This window comes from Thunnus thynnus, chromosome 15 (genome assembly GCF_963924715.1).
Source record: "Thunnus thynnus chromosome 15, fThuThy2.1, whole genome shotgun sequence".
Lineage (NCBI taxonomy): Eukaryota > Metazoa > Chordata > Actinopteri > Scombriformes > Scombridae > Thunnus > Thunnus thynnus.
This window is the reverse complement of record NC_089531.1, coordinates 11911468-11930896: the sequence shown is the minus strand read 5'-3', so window position 1 is coordinate 11930896 and position 19429 is coordinate 11911468. Positions and strand designations below refer to the sequence as shown.

Below are 19429 nucleotides of genomic sequence, written 5' to 3'. Positions count from 1 at the left end.
CGGTGACCAGCGACAGGCTCTTTGTCTGGTACTGGGTCTTAAAGAGATATTTCACTTTGATGTAGATTTGCTCACATAGTCCTCTGAGGAGAGGAACAGAAGGTATATATTGGTTTTACCAAACTGTGCATGTGTGTGGGAGGTTTTTCAAATTCCTTGGTCAATAAAGATAAAGGATAGTAAAGCATGACCACAATTAATAAACACTTCTACGTTAGAAAGTAACAAAGACAAGTTAAAGTAAAGCTAAAGTTGCTAAAGCTGTGATTATTTTCATTATCGATTACTGGTAATCTTGATTATTTTTCAGATTAATCAGCAAATCATTTGGGCTATAAATGGCAAACAAATGTAAAACATGGGCATCAAAGTTTCCCATAGCCCAAGGTGACGTCTTCAAATAACTTATTTTGTCCGACTAGCAGCCTAAGACCCAAAGATGTTAAATTTACAGTGATATGAAATAGTCAAAAGGCACTAAATCCTCACTATTGACAAGCTGGAACTAGTGTTTGTTTGGCATTTTGCTTGATAAATTACTTTCAAAATTCTTTATCTTTAAGCACAAATTAATGTGAAAGAAATCACATTTGCCAGTTAGGTTTTAGGGTTTTTTTCCACCAATGTGAATATTCAATATCAAACTGTGAAAAGAGGAAAAGTTCAATTTTGAAGGCAGCAATCTGATCAATGCCAGAATAGAAAAGTAATTACATCTAATGCAATGAAAAATAAAATTCAGTGCAACTTGTAAAACTGTCGCACCCTCATTAATTGTTTTAGGCCACTTAGGTGCAGTGTAATGAGCAGTAAACACTAAACTGACATATCACCTTATAAAGTTGATATTGCATTAGCAAAATTGTACACACCAAGGAGACATGGACAACATCAGCATCGATTTGGAGTCACGTTTCAGTCCACCTGACTTATGTAAGTTCATTATTAACTCTCCTTTTACCTTAGGGTTTGGTCTCCACTAACCCATTGGGGAAATATCTGGCTCTTTAGCTGCTGATTGCTCCACCATGTTTTCCAGCTAGTCGCTAACTTTGTCTGTCAGATGATTGGTGCTGGGCAGGTAGCATACAGTAGGTTTGAGGTAAAACCAAGACAATGAGCTTTTTTGTGGGTTTGTCACTATGATTGACTTGTTTCACATTACACATACTGTGGTTTTTAGATTCATTCAATATTGGTTTGAGCATGTGAGGGCAATTATTGAATGAATATGTATAAATGCTTGTGTGAACTTCTGAAAGGTTAAAAATGCTTAGTGACAGTCATAGAAACTATGTTTATCACTAAACATTATGTTTGTGCATCTGAGCAGTGTGTTCCTGTGTGAAACAGAAAGAAAGAACATCTATCTATGGTGAAGCATATCCTGCCATGTTTGTAGGGGTATAACCATGCATAGAGTAGTCACAATAACTCCTAGAGGTTGGTGTGAAAGAGATAAAGGAGTATTCACAAGAGGTGAATTGCTTCGACAAGCAGCTTTAGGAGTAAGACGGTAAGAGTAAGTGCCTTCAATAACAAGCTGTCCATTGCATTCACAAAAACTGGGCAAAAAAAGTCATTCATAACACCCCAGCAACAAATGACTCCAACATAAAACACACACACTCCACTGAGTGTTTGCAGTTTGCCATATACGGGCAGCTGGGGCCAGTGTGAAGTCATACCTCTAAGTTTGTACAGCTCTCCATTGACAGAGTTTACAATGAACATGTGCGGAGCCTCTTCGCTCGGTGTTACTGAGGCACCGATCAAGGGAAGGGACCCACGGGGCTTCTGGCTTTTTCCCTGCTCGTTGACGAAGTACTGCAGCTGTCCCAACTCTGGATCTAATACAAAGTACCTGCATGAGAGGGAGGAAAAAGCAGAGAAAGAGAGAGAGAAGTTAAGAAAGTAACGAGCCAGAGAGAAATAAGGGGGAAAGGGAAATAGCAGAACCACCGTTAATGTTATCATCATTTTGTTTTATGCTCTCATTATCGCAGCTTGTTTGCTGGTTAAAGTTTTTTTTATATTCCTGTTGCACAAACTTTTCAGGATGTGGGAGAGATAAAGAGAGCGAGGAGGGGGCTATGAGATGAGGCAAAAGAGAGCTGCCTAAAAGACAAAACACCCTTAAATTTCTCACCCTTCATGCATCGAAGCCTGCAGGATATTGTTTACTACAGCTCTCCACGCAAGAATTGCTAAAATTACCCCTCCTTGCACATTAACGCCTGCTTTCACCAACATCAAGCCGGCAGCTCAATTCCAAATTACTCAAGGTAGCGATTAGTGCGGTCATCCTGCGCAGAGCCCACAGCCCGAGGCGTGAAAATTAAACTCCACGTTTTTCCCTTTAGGATTAATGAATCACATTCAATCACGGCAAAATTGAATCGCTGCCTCGCTCACCACTGGCTGGGAGATTCAAAGCCAGCTAGACACATACAGTATAACCTCAGGCACACAGGTGGTGGACATATTTCATTTCCTGTGGGCAGAGAGGATTCTGTATGACATTCAAAAAACTGGCCTGTCTGCTCCATTTAACACTTTGTTCTGGTTCTTGCAGTTCAACACAGGCCAGAGTGGCACTGGGTGGCTTTGGCTGACCTTTCTATGTTTGTGTACAGTGGCCTGAGGTAACAGCGGTTGTCTTTGTCCTGTCTTCTGGCCCTGAATCGACCTCTTTTCCCTGAGATTCCCCTTGTTAACAATAAACGCTCTCGTTCCATGCAGGATTACAGAAGCTGTAGTACTGATCAGGCCTTTGGAAAAATCCTCGCAATCCACTGAGCAGCATCGCTCTTAGCATATATCCCGCTAATGCTCTTTCCTAGTGCCACATCATGGTTGTATGTGATGATTGAAGACATCACAAGGCGTCAGCTGTCTACTCACATGTCTGTAATGTCTGTAGGAACATGTCTCATGTTATGGGTCCAATGAATTCATGACTAAACATATCTAGGACTACAAGTAATGATTATTATTATTATTATCACAGATTTCCAGAGCCTAAGGTGACATCTTTAAAAGGGGACATATTGTGCTTTCTGTTATTTTCCGTAATTTATATTTAGATATAATCTCAGATATCAATATTAAAAATAGTCAAAGTTCCAAAACTTGAGATGAACGTATGTCAAAATGCCACCAGGTCAAAAGCCCTGGCTTCAGCCTGTTCTGAATGCTCCGTTTGCAAAGTTACCTCTACTTCCCCATCAAACTGATGTCAGATCGTTTGCAAAAACATCTGTCCGTCCGATAGCCTCTGTTGCTAAGGTTGTTCACGTTGTCCACGCGCAAATTTCAGATTACGTTCGGGTTCTGTATATAATAAATAAGACGTTTTTGTAACTGTTAACCATGCAAAAATATTCCAGTACAGCCCCAGATTAAAAATATATACCTGGAAATGTGCATGTCCCTTTAAATTTTGTCCAACCAGCACTACAAAATCCAAATGTATTTCCTTTCTAATTATATAAAACAGAGAAAAGAGTTTGAGAATCTGCATTTTGTTTGATAAATGACCAGATTATTGGATTATCAAAATGGTTATATGTTGATAGCAAAAAACTAATACCGTGATCAACTTATTGCTTTAGCACTGGACATATCGCTCAAATCATAACCGACTTCATTCTTCAAGAGACAAACAACTCTATTACTGCATCCTTCACATAAAGCATTTTTTCATGAACCCTCAAGAGTTCCCCATGAGGATGAAGTGAATACTGCTGTCTGAAAATTGATCCCCACTCACGGTCTTGCCCCCTTCCATAAGGACAGCTGGTGATTTATGTCGACCGCAGCCAACCAGGGAGCAATCTGCTTGCGTTAGTTTTTATCCAGCCCTCTCTTTATCTCTCTCACACACATACTGTCCTGTACATAAAGTCTCAGCCTCTGTTCAGTTAGCAGAGTGGAGACTTTTACCGTTGACCCCTCCAGGCAGTTTTGCCTTTGCAGCTAAACTACAATGCAGGCCTTTAACATGATGGATGGTGCTGGATAATAAACCGAGGGCCTCTCATGCAGCCTCTTGTGTCATAACAGTGCTGCTAATACCCGACCTGTGAGACCACAGACTCTGGGCTCGCAGTGAACTTTTTACCTTTGGAAGCATGAGGCTAAATCAAACTGGGCCAATGGAGAGATAATGATAGAACAACAAAGTTTGGCAGCAGTGTTACCACACTTGTTTCAATGAATCAAAACAATCCCTCTATTACAGAACAAGTTGCTCCCCTGGTGACTAAATTTAATATAATTTCCAGTAAAATTGTTTCCAAGATATTTGTCCCTATTAAAATGCTAAATAGCATAGCAGGCTGTAGGTATCAATGAGAACTTGTTGTCTGGGCATTACAATGTTAAAGTTTCATTTGGTGGACGTTTTTAATCCAAGTAATGTACACAAGAGTTAATACAACACAAGCAAGGACCTAGTTAGGAGAGAACATGAGTAAGTGCCATGAAGTTAAGTTCAGGTGTGATAGGACATAGGTGCAGGCAATGCATAGAGTCTTAGAAGTGGATAATATATATATATATATATATATATATATATATATAATTTTTGTAATTTAATTTTGTAAGTCCATCAGGTGCATAGGTGTTTGCAAAAGAGTTGAGGCTTTCTCTTTTTCTTAAAGATCGAGAGGGACTCTATGGATGAAATGGAGTTTGGTAACTTGTTCCACCACCAAGGAACTACAGAACAGACAAGTCTAGCTAGCGACTCAGGGCCCCGTTGTAGTGGTGGTACCAGACGCCTTTCATTGGCAGAGCATAGTGAGCGGGAGGGAGCGTAGACCTGAATGAGGGAGTTCAGGTAGGCGGGTGCTGTTTTGTGAGCGAACGGCAGGGTTTTGAATTTGATACAGGCAGCAACTGGGAGCCAGCGGAGGGATATGAACAACAGAGTGACATGTGCTATTTTGTGCTGGTTGAAGACCAGATGCCCCGGCGTGTTCTGGATCATCTGCAGAGGTTTGAATGTGCATGCGGGAGACCTGACATTAAGGAGTTGCAGTGGTCAATGCGTGATATTACAAGGGCCTGTACCAGGAGTTGTGCTGCATGCTCAGACAGGTAGGGTCTGATCTTCCTGATGTTGTACAGGGCAAACTGACACAACTGAGCAATTGAGGCCTTGTGAACCTTAAAGGTTAGTTGGTCATCGATCATGACACCCAAGTATCGGGCAGGCTTTGTGGGCATGAGTTGGGTTGATTCGAGCTGGATGCTGATGTTTTGTTGTATATAGGGACTGGCTGGGATGACAAGGAGCATGGTCTTAGAGACACATTGGTGAGTCACACTGTTGTGCTGGCTGACATACTCCTTCATTATGATGAACACACACACTGTAGTTTATTTTGAGTTGGTCCCAAATACACTGTCCTGCTGATAACATCTCCTAGAAACGATAGTGCACAGCTGTCTTAGGATATTACTGAGCCTTTTAAGGAATGAAATTATATGTTTGTGATTCATTTTTAGAGATTTACTTGGACAGTCGGACGTAATGGTTTTGGGGGGTTAGTGCCTCATGGGTAGGGAGGTCAGGAAGTATTGAAAGATGGACCAACACACACAGAAAATTGCCAGCCTGATCCTTGTCTTGGAGCCTATTGTGATTTTAAACCCTTGACTAGTTAAATAACTCTAACAAATTCATAACAATCTGTATAGACATGAACTTTATAACTTGTTGAGTAATGGAAAACACAAAATTTAAATATAAATTCAGTGGCTTTTTTGGCTTATCCCTGCCTTACAGCTCCGAAATGTAATCACTCATTGACTCAAGAGTGGATATCTGTAATAACAAAGAGCTCTCTTAATACTCTTAATACTGATACATTTTTTTTGCTGATACAATTCAAATAACACAACCATAACAATAATAACACTGTAAAAAGAGCTTAGTCAAGCACATCTATCCACATCAACAAAAACAGTGTCATTTCCTAAAGGCATTAATATTGATACTGCAGGAAATATAGCTTGTCAGCAGAGTTTGCATCCCCCCCTCTGCTCTTTTGGCAGTTATTTCTCAAAAAAATGTTCAGAGGAATGTCAGAACAGGAGGAGAGTAGTAAATCACACTAGTTATTGGCAGGGAGTGTGGGTGATGTTTTTCCAATAATAAAATGTATAGCATTGTAGTGTCAAAGGGCTCATGTAAAGCCAAGATTTTATTGTCCCGTACTATCATGTAAGTATTTTAAAGCTGCATTATGTTATTTTTAACCTCTAGGGGGCAGGAAAACTCCAAACCAAAACACATCTAGCCGACACAGAGCAACATGAGCGTCCCATTGGGGCATGTTTCTGGTCAAGTCAAGTCAATTTATTTATAGAGTACATTTAAAAACAACAGACGCTGACCAAAGTGCTTTACAGAGAGATTACAATTATGGAGTAATTTGATTGATGGTTACACCACAAACACAAATAAGACAGAGAATCAGATAAAATTACAACACAAACAGCAAATAAATACAAACCAATAAAAGCCAGAGTGTGGTCAGGCATGACTTCATGAAGATAATTAAGAGGCTAAAGAGAAGAGATGGGTCTTTAGATGGTTTTTAAAGATATCAATGGTGGGGATGATTTCAGTGGCAAATTGTTCCACAATTTAGAGCCAACAACTGAGTGACCATTTCAGTCCAATACTTCACTGGCTTTTAACAAAAATAATCTTTAGTTTGCTAGATACTTGATACTTTCTTTACTGACCACTCATTAACTTGGGCCCATTTCACAATGGGCAAGTAGCGTCCAACTCAGCTTGTCTTGAGCTTGTTTACTGGAAACAGCTGCAAGTACTTATACAGGGTGGCTTACCGTAACCGGAGAACAAAAACATCAAACTAAAAGCTGCTAAAGGCTGAATGTTAAATGGTGGCTCTCAGTTGGTTTGGCATTGCAAGCAATCCTCCTGAAGTTTTTGATTAAATTTCAACATTTAAAAAAAATCAATAATACAGGTTCAAGTCTGAGCTTTGATTACAAAAATCTTTGAATCTTTTATGTTTTTTGTGGTTTTCTGTTATTCATATACTTTTATGATGTTGGATATCTGTGCTACATGGTCAAAGTTCCAAAACTTGACGTTAACATATGTAGAAATGCTCCCTGCAAGTCAAAAGCCCAGGCTTCAAGCTGCTCTGAACTCTTCATTTTCACCAGTTCCATGTGTTGTTTACACTGTCCAATCTCATATTTCGGATCAGATTTCAGCTCCAATATATATGGATGTATTTGAAAAGTTGACATTTTGAGTAAAGAACGAGAAAAAGTAGTGAAATCCTACTACAATAGTTTGTTGGATGGTTTGTTGACCTCCGGAGCTGGTGCAGCTTCCAAGAGCTGGCCAATCAGTAGAGCCCAAGATTAAAATATAGACCTGCAAATGTGCAGAATATGTCCCCTTTAATTTGCAGCTACATTTGCAAATACAAACTGAAGACACCTCAAACAAAAAATGAAATTCCTAAAACAAATGGCAGAAAATATCTAACTGGCCATTAACTTTGTTCACATCAATGAGAAGCCAAGCTAACACCCTAAGTTTTCCTCCCCTTCTCTGCCACAGAGACACCCACAAGAGCTGCATTACCAAGACTCACAGCTTTGATCAAAGCAGTACAGCAGTGCTCCTTTCCTCTGGGCACATCTGCAAAGAAATGATTCATCCCTCACAATGTACTCCCCACCCAGCTGACGGCATAGGAGGACATAAATTTAGAATCTACACACTGAAGCAATCCTTTCAGAAACAGCGTCATATTGTACAACAAGATCTCTGAAAAGGAGAAAGAGAGATCATTCTGAATGTTTAGTATGCTGTGAGCTGCATGCTAATGTTGAAAATATCTTCATATGATGTATAAACACTTATCGAGCTATGTAGCTGAAAAAACTAGATTATAAACGAACAACAGAGTAAGTTGGAATTCAAATAGCAACAATATCTCCTGCATGAAAACGCTGGACCTCATTTGCCACTGCGGTTTAAAAATAAATCTGAATCTGAGGTTGTTCTTCCCTTTGACACAAAGTCTCCAATGTTATCACCCTGGAAACCAGCTTTGAGTCGCCATCAAAAAACCCTGCTCTGCTTCATTAACAAAAATACAAGCTGAGTTCGACCTGAATTATCACACACTAAGCATGGCCAGCTAATGGCATGCATATACACACACACACACACACACACACACACGTGAAGGTGCTGTACTGTAAACTGTAATACATTACGGTCAACAGCTCAATCAGGTGACTCTAACATGAATCTTGTCTGACAAAGAACCATCTGTGTATCTGTAATAAAAGGCCTGAAGCTTGGCTGGGATATTTTCATATCACTGCAGACACGTTAAACATGTTTTTAGTGTGTGTGTGTGTGTGTGAGAGAGAGAGAGAGAGAGAGAGAGAGAGTGAGTGAATGTGTGTGTAAAATAGACTACAGCATCATGATTATTTGGCCTGGGAACCTTGAGGCTGTAGAGACAACACATCAATCTTGAAATAGCATCTCAAGTCTTCTAGTGCAGCACTTTGCAGATGAGTACACATACATGACAATGTGAGTGTGTGTATGTATGTATGTTCATGTGCTGTACTTCTGTTGTTGTGGGGACAATTTGGAGTTTTAGACTTTGAGTGCGAGGACATTTTAGCTGGTACTTCTTCAAAGGACTATTTGACAAACCTGGTTTGAAGGTTACATTTAGAATTAAATTCAGAGTAAGGTTGGGGTTAGAATTTGGGTCTTATTTTGTAGCTGAGCCTAATTGTTATTAGAGGTTATGATAACAATCTACTCACCAAATTGCTAAGATCTGGCAACACAGCTCCGTTGCTACAACATTTTTTAACAAAGAAATTAGCGGTCAGACACTCATGCAGGTTGTAAACAAGCCAACAGTTTAGCCAGAATATCTAAAACACTTTATTTGGAGTTGAAACTGAAAGTGAGCGTGCCTGAAAAGCCCCTAAAAATCCTGTATTATACAAGAGACGTGCGTATGCACACAACTAGGGAATGCACAGTAGATCACAGTCTTTTGGATGTGAACAATGGATAGTTCGAGTAACCATTATACTGTTTGCCCTCATTTTGTTTTCAAACTAATTTAGGCTAACACCATGATTTGTTTATAACCTGTCTGATTGTGTTCCTGAGTCCAACTTGTTATAGTCAACACCCACTCGAAGCAAACAACTCATGCAATATCGCCTTCACCACCTCTCACTCATTACTGTGGGCATGTTTACGCTCGTGAGCAAGCAAGTAGTTAGCGCATAAGCAAACACTGTGTAACAAAGCAACTTATGACTTTGTGCCAAGCAGAACTTTGGTTTTTATTATTATATTCATAATCTTAAAAGGGACATCTGTGATTTTCTGTTATTTTTATACTGTTATGATGTCAGATGTCTATATTAGAAACATTCAAAGGTCCAAAACTTGAGGTGAACGTATATGAAAAAATGCTCCCTGACAGTCAAAAGCTCAGACTTCAGCCTGCCCTGAACATTTTGTTTGCAGTGTTACCTCTACTTCCTCCTCATGATGGTATCAGATTGTTTGCGCATGCCCACAAATTATTATTTACATATTACTTACATTACATATTTCAGATTGGACATGTACGTATGTATTTGAGAAGTTTCCATTTCAAGTAAAGAATGAGAAAAAGAGGTGAAATCCTACTTCTACTGTTTGTTTACAGAACCTACAGAACCAGCAAAAGCCTGCAGGAAGCTGGCTAATCAGAGCGGGGTGGGCTCATTGGGAGGGGGACCATAAAGAGACAGGAAATAAAACGGCCTGTTTCAGACAGAGGCTGAACTAAGGAGCTGGATAAAGAGCCAGTAGAAGATAAATAAGGAGTTTATTTGAACTTTAAATCATGTACAGATACTAGAGCCCCAGAATAAAAATACAGACCTGGATATGTGCATGACACGTCCCCTTTAAGGTTAGGTTTAGGACCTAAGGAATGCATTATGGCAATGAGGGTCTTCACAAGTATAGTATGTGGATATGTGTTTCGAACAAAAGACAGAAACCTGTCACATTTGCTCCAACACAAACACACATAGCACCTACACAACAGTAGCAGCACTTCACACTAACACATGGCCACCCACATAGTGGCAGAATTAGCTCCACTCGGGTCTGCTACTCACCACGACACAGCCTGCCAAACACACACAATGTGTTCCTCCACGTGATAAATATTGGCATGTGACTGATGATTGTAATTACTCCAACACTATCTTCCACCGGTGCACAGCATCTCCTCCTTCAGCTGTTTCTATATTTAAATCCTGTGGGCACTTAAGATATTAACTGTTTGTAAATGTTGTACACAACCTGGGAAAGAATGGACTTTTCAGATTTCTTCTTCCCCTAATGGGTTTAGAGAAAGCTTGATATTACCGGTCATGTTGAACTCAAACCTGGCTGCAATAAACGGTATAAAGTTGTAATCCTTTTATCCAACACTTCTCTCAATTCCAGCTCAAGTTTTTTTGCATTTCTGTTTTCTTAACCTCTAAGATATATTCATTAAAGATCCTTTGTGAAAAAGCTCCAGGACTGATGGAAAAATGAATCCACAGAAATTGGTTGAAGAGGAGAATAACTAGTTTATTTATAAGTTTATTATTAATAATGTTTTGTGATGTTTTTATGCCTTCGCGCCGGCGACAGTCGTGACTGGGTGCATTATGTTTTCAGGTTGTCCGTCTGTCTCTTTCTCGTGAACCCAATATCTCAGAAAAGCCTTGAGGGAATTTCTTCAAATTTGGCACAAATGTCCACTTGGATTCAGGGAAGAACTGATTAGATTTTGGTGGTCAAAGGTCAAAGGTCAAGGTCCCTGTAACCTCACAGATGTCCTATTCTCTCATGAGCGCAATATCTCAGGAACGCCTTGAGGGAATTTCTTCAAATTTGACACAAACGTCCACTTGGATTCAAGGATGAACTGATTGGATTTTGGTGGTCAAAGATCAAGGTCACTGTGACCTCACAAAGCACATTTTTGGCCATAACTCAAGAATTCATACACTAATAATGACAAAGATTCACACAAATGTCTAATAGGATGCCGGGTTGAAAATGTGTGTGAAGCATTGTCTACTGTCATGGCTACAACATTGTGTTGTATCAGAATCAGCTTTATTGGTCAAGTATGTGAACACATACAAGGAAAATATACTTAATACCTTTTATTAAATTCCTTCAAAGTCTTCTCTACATATATATTATATGAGTCTGGACAGACATGGATGTAAACTGTAACTTGACTGGTTGGTGGAGGTATACAACTGGGAGGCGGCATTTCTAGTTAAAGATTTTTTTGCACTTATATTGCTTGTATATCAATAAAAAAGGACTTTATTTTCAATATCAATAAGCTAAGAAGCAAAAAAAAAACTTATTTTTCATCCAGAGGTCAAACTCTTCAATAATATACAGTATGTAAGCATTTGGCGCTATATTAATAAAATTGAATTGAATTGAATTGAATTGAATTATGTGAAAACGGCTGAAATTTATGTTAAAAAGAAACTGATTGAGCTCCTCACACAGATTGCTGTAAGACAAAAAAAAAATCTAAACTGAGTGAAGTTGTGTTTATCAATTTGGGGTAAAACTCTGCTTTACTTTGCAAATTTCAGTATGTTAAATAGTCAAAAAGGCAGTGGAGAATATAGTGTGGCTGCAAAATGTAATGGGTCTATTTTCTATCAAAACCTAAAACCTGCTCTAATGATTTCTCATCTCAAAGTAAAGCTTAACATTCAGTCCCATTTATATGCAATATAAAAGTTTAGAAACAACATTACTGACAACAAAACCCAGTGGCTTGTATTTTAGGAACATGCACTCATGACCCTCACGCAACACTTGCTTCCAAATGGACATACGAATATAACTGTTTTTGATTGTTTTTTTCTGATTTCTGGATGTGCAAGTGGCATAATGGCATTGTACCACAAACACCAATCTGGCCGTGCAGGAAAAAACATTTGGGCCACCGAAGAAAGTTGTGACTTTCATAGAATAGATCAAAACTTTTACATAATTTTTCACAAATCTACTGTAGATAGAATTTTGTTTCTCATCGTAATTTCTTCACTGCAGTAACAGATAAACATCACTGCTCTGATAAGTCACTTCCTATCCATATGCATGCAGCAAAATATGATAAATTAACTCTTTCTCTTCCTAAAATTGAATTTTATAAATTTGCATTCAACTGACACCAGGATTATAGTGTCATTATTAGGGCTACAGCTAATGATTATTTTCCTTATCGATTAATCTGCCAATTGTCTTCTCCATTAATCGCTTAATTGCTTTGTCTATAAAATGTCAGAAAATAGTGAAAGAGTCCCAGAGTCAATGGTGGTTACATCTTTAAATGTCTTATTTTGTCCGGACAACAGTCCAAAACCAAAAGATATTCAGTTTTATTATCATGTATGACAAATAAAAGCATTAGATCTTCACATTTGAGATATTTTGGCATATTTGCTTAAAAAATTATTAAAACGATTATCTGTTTATCAAAACAGTTGCCGATTAAGTTTCTCTCAATCGACTAATTGATTACTTGACTGATTGTAATAATATACAGCACAAAATGATCTCCTAGTGAGTTATGAATTCCAGTTACTACTATCATCAGCTGTAATAGCTGCACTACTAATACCATTATTAGTACTAACCAGCGGTAGTAGTAGTAGTAGGTTAATAGAACAAATGAGGGTTTGTGTGCTCACGAGGAACATTTAATCTGATCTGATTCAGGCAACATTTTTAGCATGTTTTAGTCCTTGCTCATAATCTACTCATTTACTCGGCTCGAGGCCATGGCACCAGCTTGGGTCAATGGACCAAAAGGAATTTCCTCTTGAAAGTTAGACCTTTGCCTTTAGGCGCTCTGAAATTGAGACAAGACATGTACCATAACCTCAAAGTACAAACCGGTCTTTAGATACCTTTCCTGATAAAATCTCATCTTACAAATCAGTATAATCCTGCTCACGCTGTAACATCCTGCACAGTTTTGTTTGCATACACGTGTGTGTTCAAGTGTTTCTTTTAGCAGAGTTGACAGACGACAAATCCCACAGGAACATCACATGTAATTTAGAACCCTTTCAAACAATAACGCCTCACTTTCACCTCTTTGAAATGAACATGTGTGCCTTTTTTTTCCCCCCAGGATGAATCGTACACCCAAGTATTCCTGTGGGTGCATATCAAGACGCAGTACAGTGCATCATCTTTCTGTCAGTTCAATGGGAGAGCAGAGAGAGCAGCCCTTCTTTCTCTCCATCTCCGCCTCTCTACCCCACCCCTCTCTCACATACACTGGCCTCCAGCCCAGATCATACACACTACAGTCTGAGGCTCCTTCTTCTCTGCAGCACTGCTACAGAAACAATGGGACACTATACGTTTCTTGTATTTTTCACAATTCAAACTCATTTGCACATGAGGGTAAAAAAAAAAAAAAAAGACTAAACCTGCAGAAAAGGGTGGCTGCATAATTCATGATAACTCTACAGCAGTTTGGCAGCATACAGGAAATTAACAAGAAAAGGTGTTCTATTCCTCCAAAAAAGATGTTGGAAACCACCCAAAACCACAACCAGATGTTTCATACATGGCCCACAACAGCAAGAACGAGTGTAAGATGGAGTAATATTTTCTAAATTAAACTCTCAGTTGAATATATCCGAGGGAGTGAACCCATAAATGCTGCATGAAGTACAGTCGCAAAATAATGCACTGCTGTGATCTGCACAGTTGTTGCAGTGCTGCTCTGTACTTCATTACCAGAGCGGCTGCAGTGCTCCAGGAGAAGCAGAACACCAGAGAAACACAGGATATGGGCATCAGATCAGTTTAAGGCTATAAACTGAGATAACATCTGTGACAACAGCAACCTGTAACTGGCGAGCATGGTAAATGGTAGTAAATACATAAGCTGAGTCAACCCAGAATTACCCACTGTTTGGGGATAAATGTCCTATACACTGAGCTGGATTATTTTAAATACACCTGTATAATCCAACACAACAGCCCTGCAATAAATCCCCATCACTTTTTGTTGACATTGTGACAGACAGCTGTTGACTGAGCTTCTGTGGCAGTTTTTGATGCTGTTGTTGCAACTCATTTTCATTATCGATTTATCTGCAGACTATTGTCTTAGTTAATCGATTAATTGCTCTGCCAAGAAAATGCCAGAAAGTAGTGAAAAATACCTGTTATAATTTCTTGGAGCCTACGGTGACGTCCTTAAATATCTTTGAAGAAGTCCAAAATCCAACGATATTGAGTTCACTATCATATGTGACACAGAAAAGCTTCAAATCCTCACATTTGAGAAGCAGCAATCAGCAAATGCTTGGCATTTTTGCCTAAAAAGTGCTTAAAAACAATTATTCGATTATCAAAATAGTTACAGATTAATTTTCTAACTAATCAATGGATCGACTAGTTGTTATTCTTGGAGTCACACTGATACTGGATTTTTGTGGCTGATGCCGATGCTGAGATTTGAGAGTTTTTAAAATCCAATAACAATTTATCAACCAGTGTTTATTTTTGAACAACAAACATTTTATGAGTTTCTCATATTTTGAATATTAAATAATTATTAATATAATATAATATAATATAATATAATATAATATAATATAATATAATATAATATAATATATTGGCATTTCTGTGCTGCAATTTCAGCAACGTAGCTGATACTAATACATCTGCGATGAGCTAATATTAGCCCAGTCGACTTATTGATCTAGCTCTATTGCACTGGAGTGCATAATGCTAAAAGATGTGTCTAATGTTTTGATCATCCCTGTTATAGTGCATTAGGTGCCATAATATTATAAAAGGCAATCCAACACAACTGTAACTAACTGTAACTGGCTGTAACCAGTGATATTGATTTATCTGACAACTGTTTTCTTGATTATTTACTTAATCATTCCGTAAAATGTCAGAAAACAGTGAAATCTCCAGATTGCTTGTTTTATCAACAAACAGTCCAAAACCCAAATATATTCAGTTAACTATTATAGAGGATGACGAATAAAAACAGCAGATATTCACATTTGAGAAGTCAGAACTATTTAATTTTGACATTTTTTGCTTGAGAAGTTACATAAATGATTCATTAGTTTTCAAAATAGTTGCAACAACATCAAAATAAGTCTTCCAAAGATATGATTTAATGCAGGGCTGTTGTATTGGATGATGTTGTACAGGTGTACCCAATAAATTGGAACCTGTATTATCTGAACTTGCAGATATTGGTGTTTGTTTGCTTTATAATAGTCACTATAGTTTTTCTGCCTCTCTATTAGCAGGCCTACAAGCATGTGTGCAAGGATTTAACCCCCCCTCAGCTCCTCCTCACCCCTCCTCCTCCCCCTCAGTGACGTGGTGGATAGAAGTGCAACGTGGACGGGGCAAATAACAACACGAAGCCATCTGACAACTGAACCGAAAGTGAAGTGTGTCAAACGCCCCCCCTCTACCCCCCTTCCTATCCAACTCCATCCATGTGCTTACCTGTTCTGCCAGCCTTGGATCAGGTTGGTGTATTTGCTCAGCACTCCCTCCAGCTGCCGCTTGCGCGCCTGCTGCTGCAAATTCATGCTGTTCCCCAGCAAAGCTCCCCGGCTGCCTCCTGCTCCAGCCGGGCCGCCAAGTGAGCCGGAGCCGGGGCTATGCGACCCGGTCCGCACGGGCTTTCTCGACGATGAGTTCCCGCGGTCCGAGGAGTTGGTTTTGTTGGTCCCGGGATGCGGACTGCAGAGCGTCTTGTCCATCCTGGCGACGGGACGGTGGAGAACAGGAGGAGGAGGAGGAGGAGGAGGAGAAGGGAGGAGGGGACAGGAGTGGACCAGAAGCAGCAACAGCAACAGCAGCAGCAGCAGCAGCAGAGAAGGTTTCACCAGAGCATAAGTGGTAAACACGGCGATGCGTGTGTGCTGAACTAAAGCAGAGGCAGTGGGTATGCATCGACCGCGCTGCGCCGTTGGTTTGTGCGTCCCTCGGTGCGTAAGAAGGCGGACATATTCCTCGGTGGTATTCGTGCCCTGCTCCCTCCTCTGCAGTGCGCGGCTGTGTGGCACTGTGGGTCTCCTCCAGCGTTTTCCTGGTAGGAAGGGAGAGCAGAGCGCAGACACTCCCACTTTACTCTGGACCAGCCCCCGGATATTACAATGCAATCCTTTTATATACATTATCATGCCTTAAAAAAAAAAGTCCCCCCGAAGAAAAAAAGACAATAATACTGCAAATGCCAACATGAAAAGCCATGACTCATGCGTGTGGCTCATTTATATAAAGTTATGCATGTTTCTGTATGATTTGTAAGAGAAAATTGCAGCAAAACAGGTTCATTTATTTATTTATTTATTATTTCACTCAAGAGTATTATAAGACTATTATGGCAACATTAATACTATATAAAAACACAATATTACAGGAAAGAAAATGCAATAAAACAATATAGGTCACTTTAAACTCATTAAAGGCACAGCAGGCTATATGGGTATTTTGTGGGGAATTGTAAAATATTATCACAGATAAAACAATATAATGTAGGCTATAATAATGCACAGTAGGTTTAACTGTTGTACAGAGAAATAGCCTATATTTGAAGCCACGGGGCTTTAAAGTCCAGCTGAAATCACATTCACATCCCTCTTTGCAGTCACAAATAATGTTAACATGTTTTTTAAATGTTAATAATTATTAGAATATGTCAGAAATGCTCATTTTTGTCTGTCAGAGGCTTGTTTGATAGCTGGCAGGCTGTTTAATGTGCTTATAAGCTATGTAGTCTGCTAACTGACATTAGCAGTGCACTTTTCCCCTGTGAATGTTTCGTTCAACAAGATAAGGTGCAGAACAAGACATAGATAAGAAGGAGAGTTTAGCAGGAAAGCTAATGTGTTGTTCAGAGTCTGTGGCTCTTGTGTTGTGTAGCAGGATGCTATTAGGCTCAGTGTGACTGTTATCGTTTTATTCGAGGACTCCAGCCACATATATGCGGACAACAGTAATTGATCAAAATAATGTAAAACTAGGGGGCATCATCATAAAATCAAAGAATTTAAAATATAAATTTCTCCCTTTTTGTTTCCGTTTTTTTCTCAAAGGAGAACACAAGACAATAGATTAAAGGTGCAGTCCCATATGATGTTTCCATTCACCAAAATTTCCCCACACTCTGTTCCAAAAAAGCACACAATGTAATGTTTCTGATGCAGGTAAATAAATATTGGTCACAAACTGTAACCAGTGTATAAAAGCGACATTACATTTTGTAGTCCAGTAGTGTAATAATGCATTAAAAATGGTGACAAAACACACTAGAATAATAACTTCTCCATTGCCAAACACAGTGCAGCAGTGTTTCTACTGGTCGACCATGCACACTCGTCCGCTCAGAGTTGAACAAAGGCGAACTCTGACCAGCGAAACCATCAGAGTCAGCTGGACATCGCACCGAAACAGGAAACGCACACTTAAATTTGTCCTTCTGACAGGCTTCAATAGAACTGAATGGGAAAAGCAGCAAATATTCGTTGACCGGAAACGCCATGTGACAGATATGTATGCTGTAGTTGAATCTAATTTCAGTTGGACTTTAGGGACTAAGTGGATCCTGCACTATTAAATAATATAGTGGCCCTGTCTTGTAGACACACAACTTTATTTTCATGCCTCTGTGCCAGCGACAGCCGTGGCTGGAGGCATTATGTTTTCGGGTTGTCTGTCTGCCCCATTCTCATGAACGCAATATCTCAGGAACGCCTTGAGGGAATTCCTTCAAATTTGGGACAAACATCCATTTGGACTCAAGAATGAACTGGTTAGAATTTGATGGTCAGAGGTCAAAGGTCAAGGTCACTCTGACCTCACAAAACACGTTTTTGGCCATAACTCAAGAATTCAAACACTAATTATGACAAAGTTTTACACAAATGTCTAATAGGATAAAATAATGAAGTGATGACATTTTGTATCCAAAGGGTCAAAGGTCAACTTCACTGTGGAAAAACACTTTTCTGGCCATTATTTGCCACCATAACTCAGGAACAGAAGGGGAGATTGTGACCATATTTCACATTTGGTCAGATACTGAATTGGTGACATTAATCTTGGGTCTCCAGCTTGAAACTGTGGTGATTGTATAGCTCTCCTGTGCTGCCAGGTTGAGGATGTTTGTGAAGCGTCCATGTTTTAGAATTTGTAGCCTCTTTCCTGAAGTACTTGTATGAGTCCACCCTCTTTACATCCTCTCCCAGCATGATAACCAGGACAGCAGGCTTCCTGCTCCTATGGTAGTCCACCACAAGCAATTTGGTTTTGCTGATATTGAGCTTCAGGCAATTATCGTTGCACCATGTGACGAAGCTCTCTATCAGTCCTCTGTACTCCTCTGTAAAAATAAGTGTCTATAAGTGAAGACAGCATGTTTCTCACTGGAAATTATTCACTGTTATAGTAAACTTAATACCTTTTATTACATTCCTTCAAAGTCTTCACCATATATACATATTGTATGAGTCTGGACAGACATGGATGTAAACTGCAACTTCACTGGTTGGCAGAGGCATACAACCATGAGGTGCTATTTCTAGTTTTAGAATATATTGTGTTCACATGGTGCATTTTTCTAAATAAAGTTGTGTGTCATCAAATTACCAAACAAACTGGCATACAGAAAACCTGGACCAGATGTTCCTGTATAAATGTACTAGTTGTTTTTTTGCAAAATATAATCAGGTGCCATCTATAATGTGTGCTGTGTTTGATGGGAACTTAAAAGCAACAGTGGCCCAACAGCAAATGTTAAACTGGCCATAGATATGCTAAAATGTGCATTAGCAACACACTTTTTTGTTTGGTTTAGTTTATTTTACATTCTTATATATTTATAGAAAACAATCAGATTTTGTAAGGGACAGAAGGATTAAGTCCCTTGTGTCCTTTCATTTTCACAGTGCACCAACCTTTGTAATAAGATGGAGACATGCTTTCAAGGTTTGACTTAAGAAATATTTGAAAATAGGAATGAAAGCTAGAAAATGTAATCAAATGAACAAAGAATATATTTTTTAAAGAAGCAGACAAGATAGGAGATATCCTTGACAACCAAAAAAAAAAAAAAATCACATCATAGAAGACAATGTTAGTACAATATATTGGTATATTTTTCATCCGGGTATTGTATAACCTATGCATACACAAGCACATGCACACAACCATGACAGCCAGGATGAAAAGGACACATTAATGAAGACCAGACTGAGGAGCGTTGCAGGCTATTAAGAAGAGACC

At 39.2% G+C, this 19429-nt stretch overlaps 1 protein-coding gene across 1 annotated transcript in view; it reads right to left on the bottom strand.

The window, feature by feature from the left end:
- LOC137198711 (oxysterol-binding protein-related protein 10) overlaps positions 1 to 16335 on the bottom strand; it is an 80217-nt gene extending 63882 nt beyond the window's left edge. The window contains exons 1-2 of the mRNA XM_067612604.1: positions 15644 to 16335; positions 1689 to 1864 (exon numbers count right to left, since the gene is read on the bottom strand). Coding sequence (XP_067468705.1) covers positions 1689 to 1864; positions 15644 to 16326 — 859 coding nt within the window. The 5' untranslated portion in view covers positions 16327 to 16335. The remainder of the gene's footprint in view (positions 1 to 1688; positions 1865 to 15643) is intronic.
- Between the last annotated feature and the right edge of the window lie 3094 nt (positions 16336 to 19429).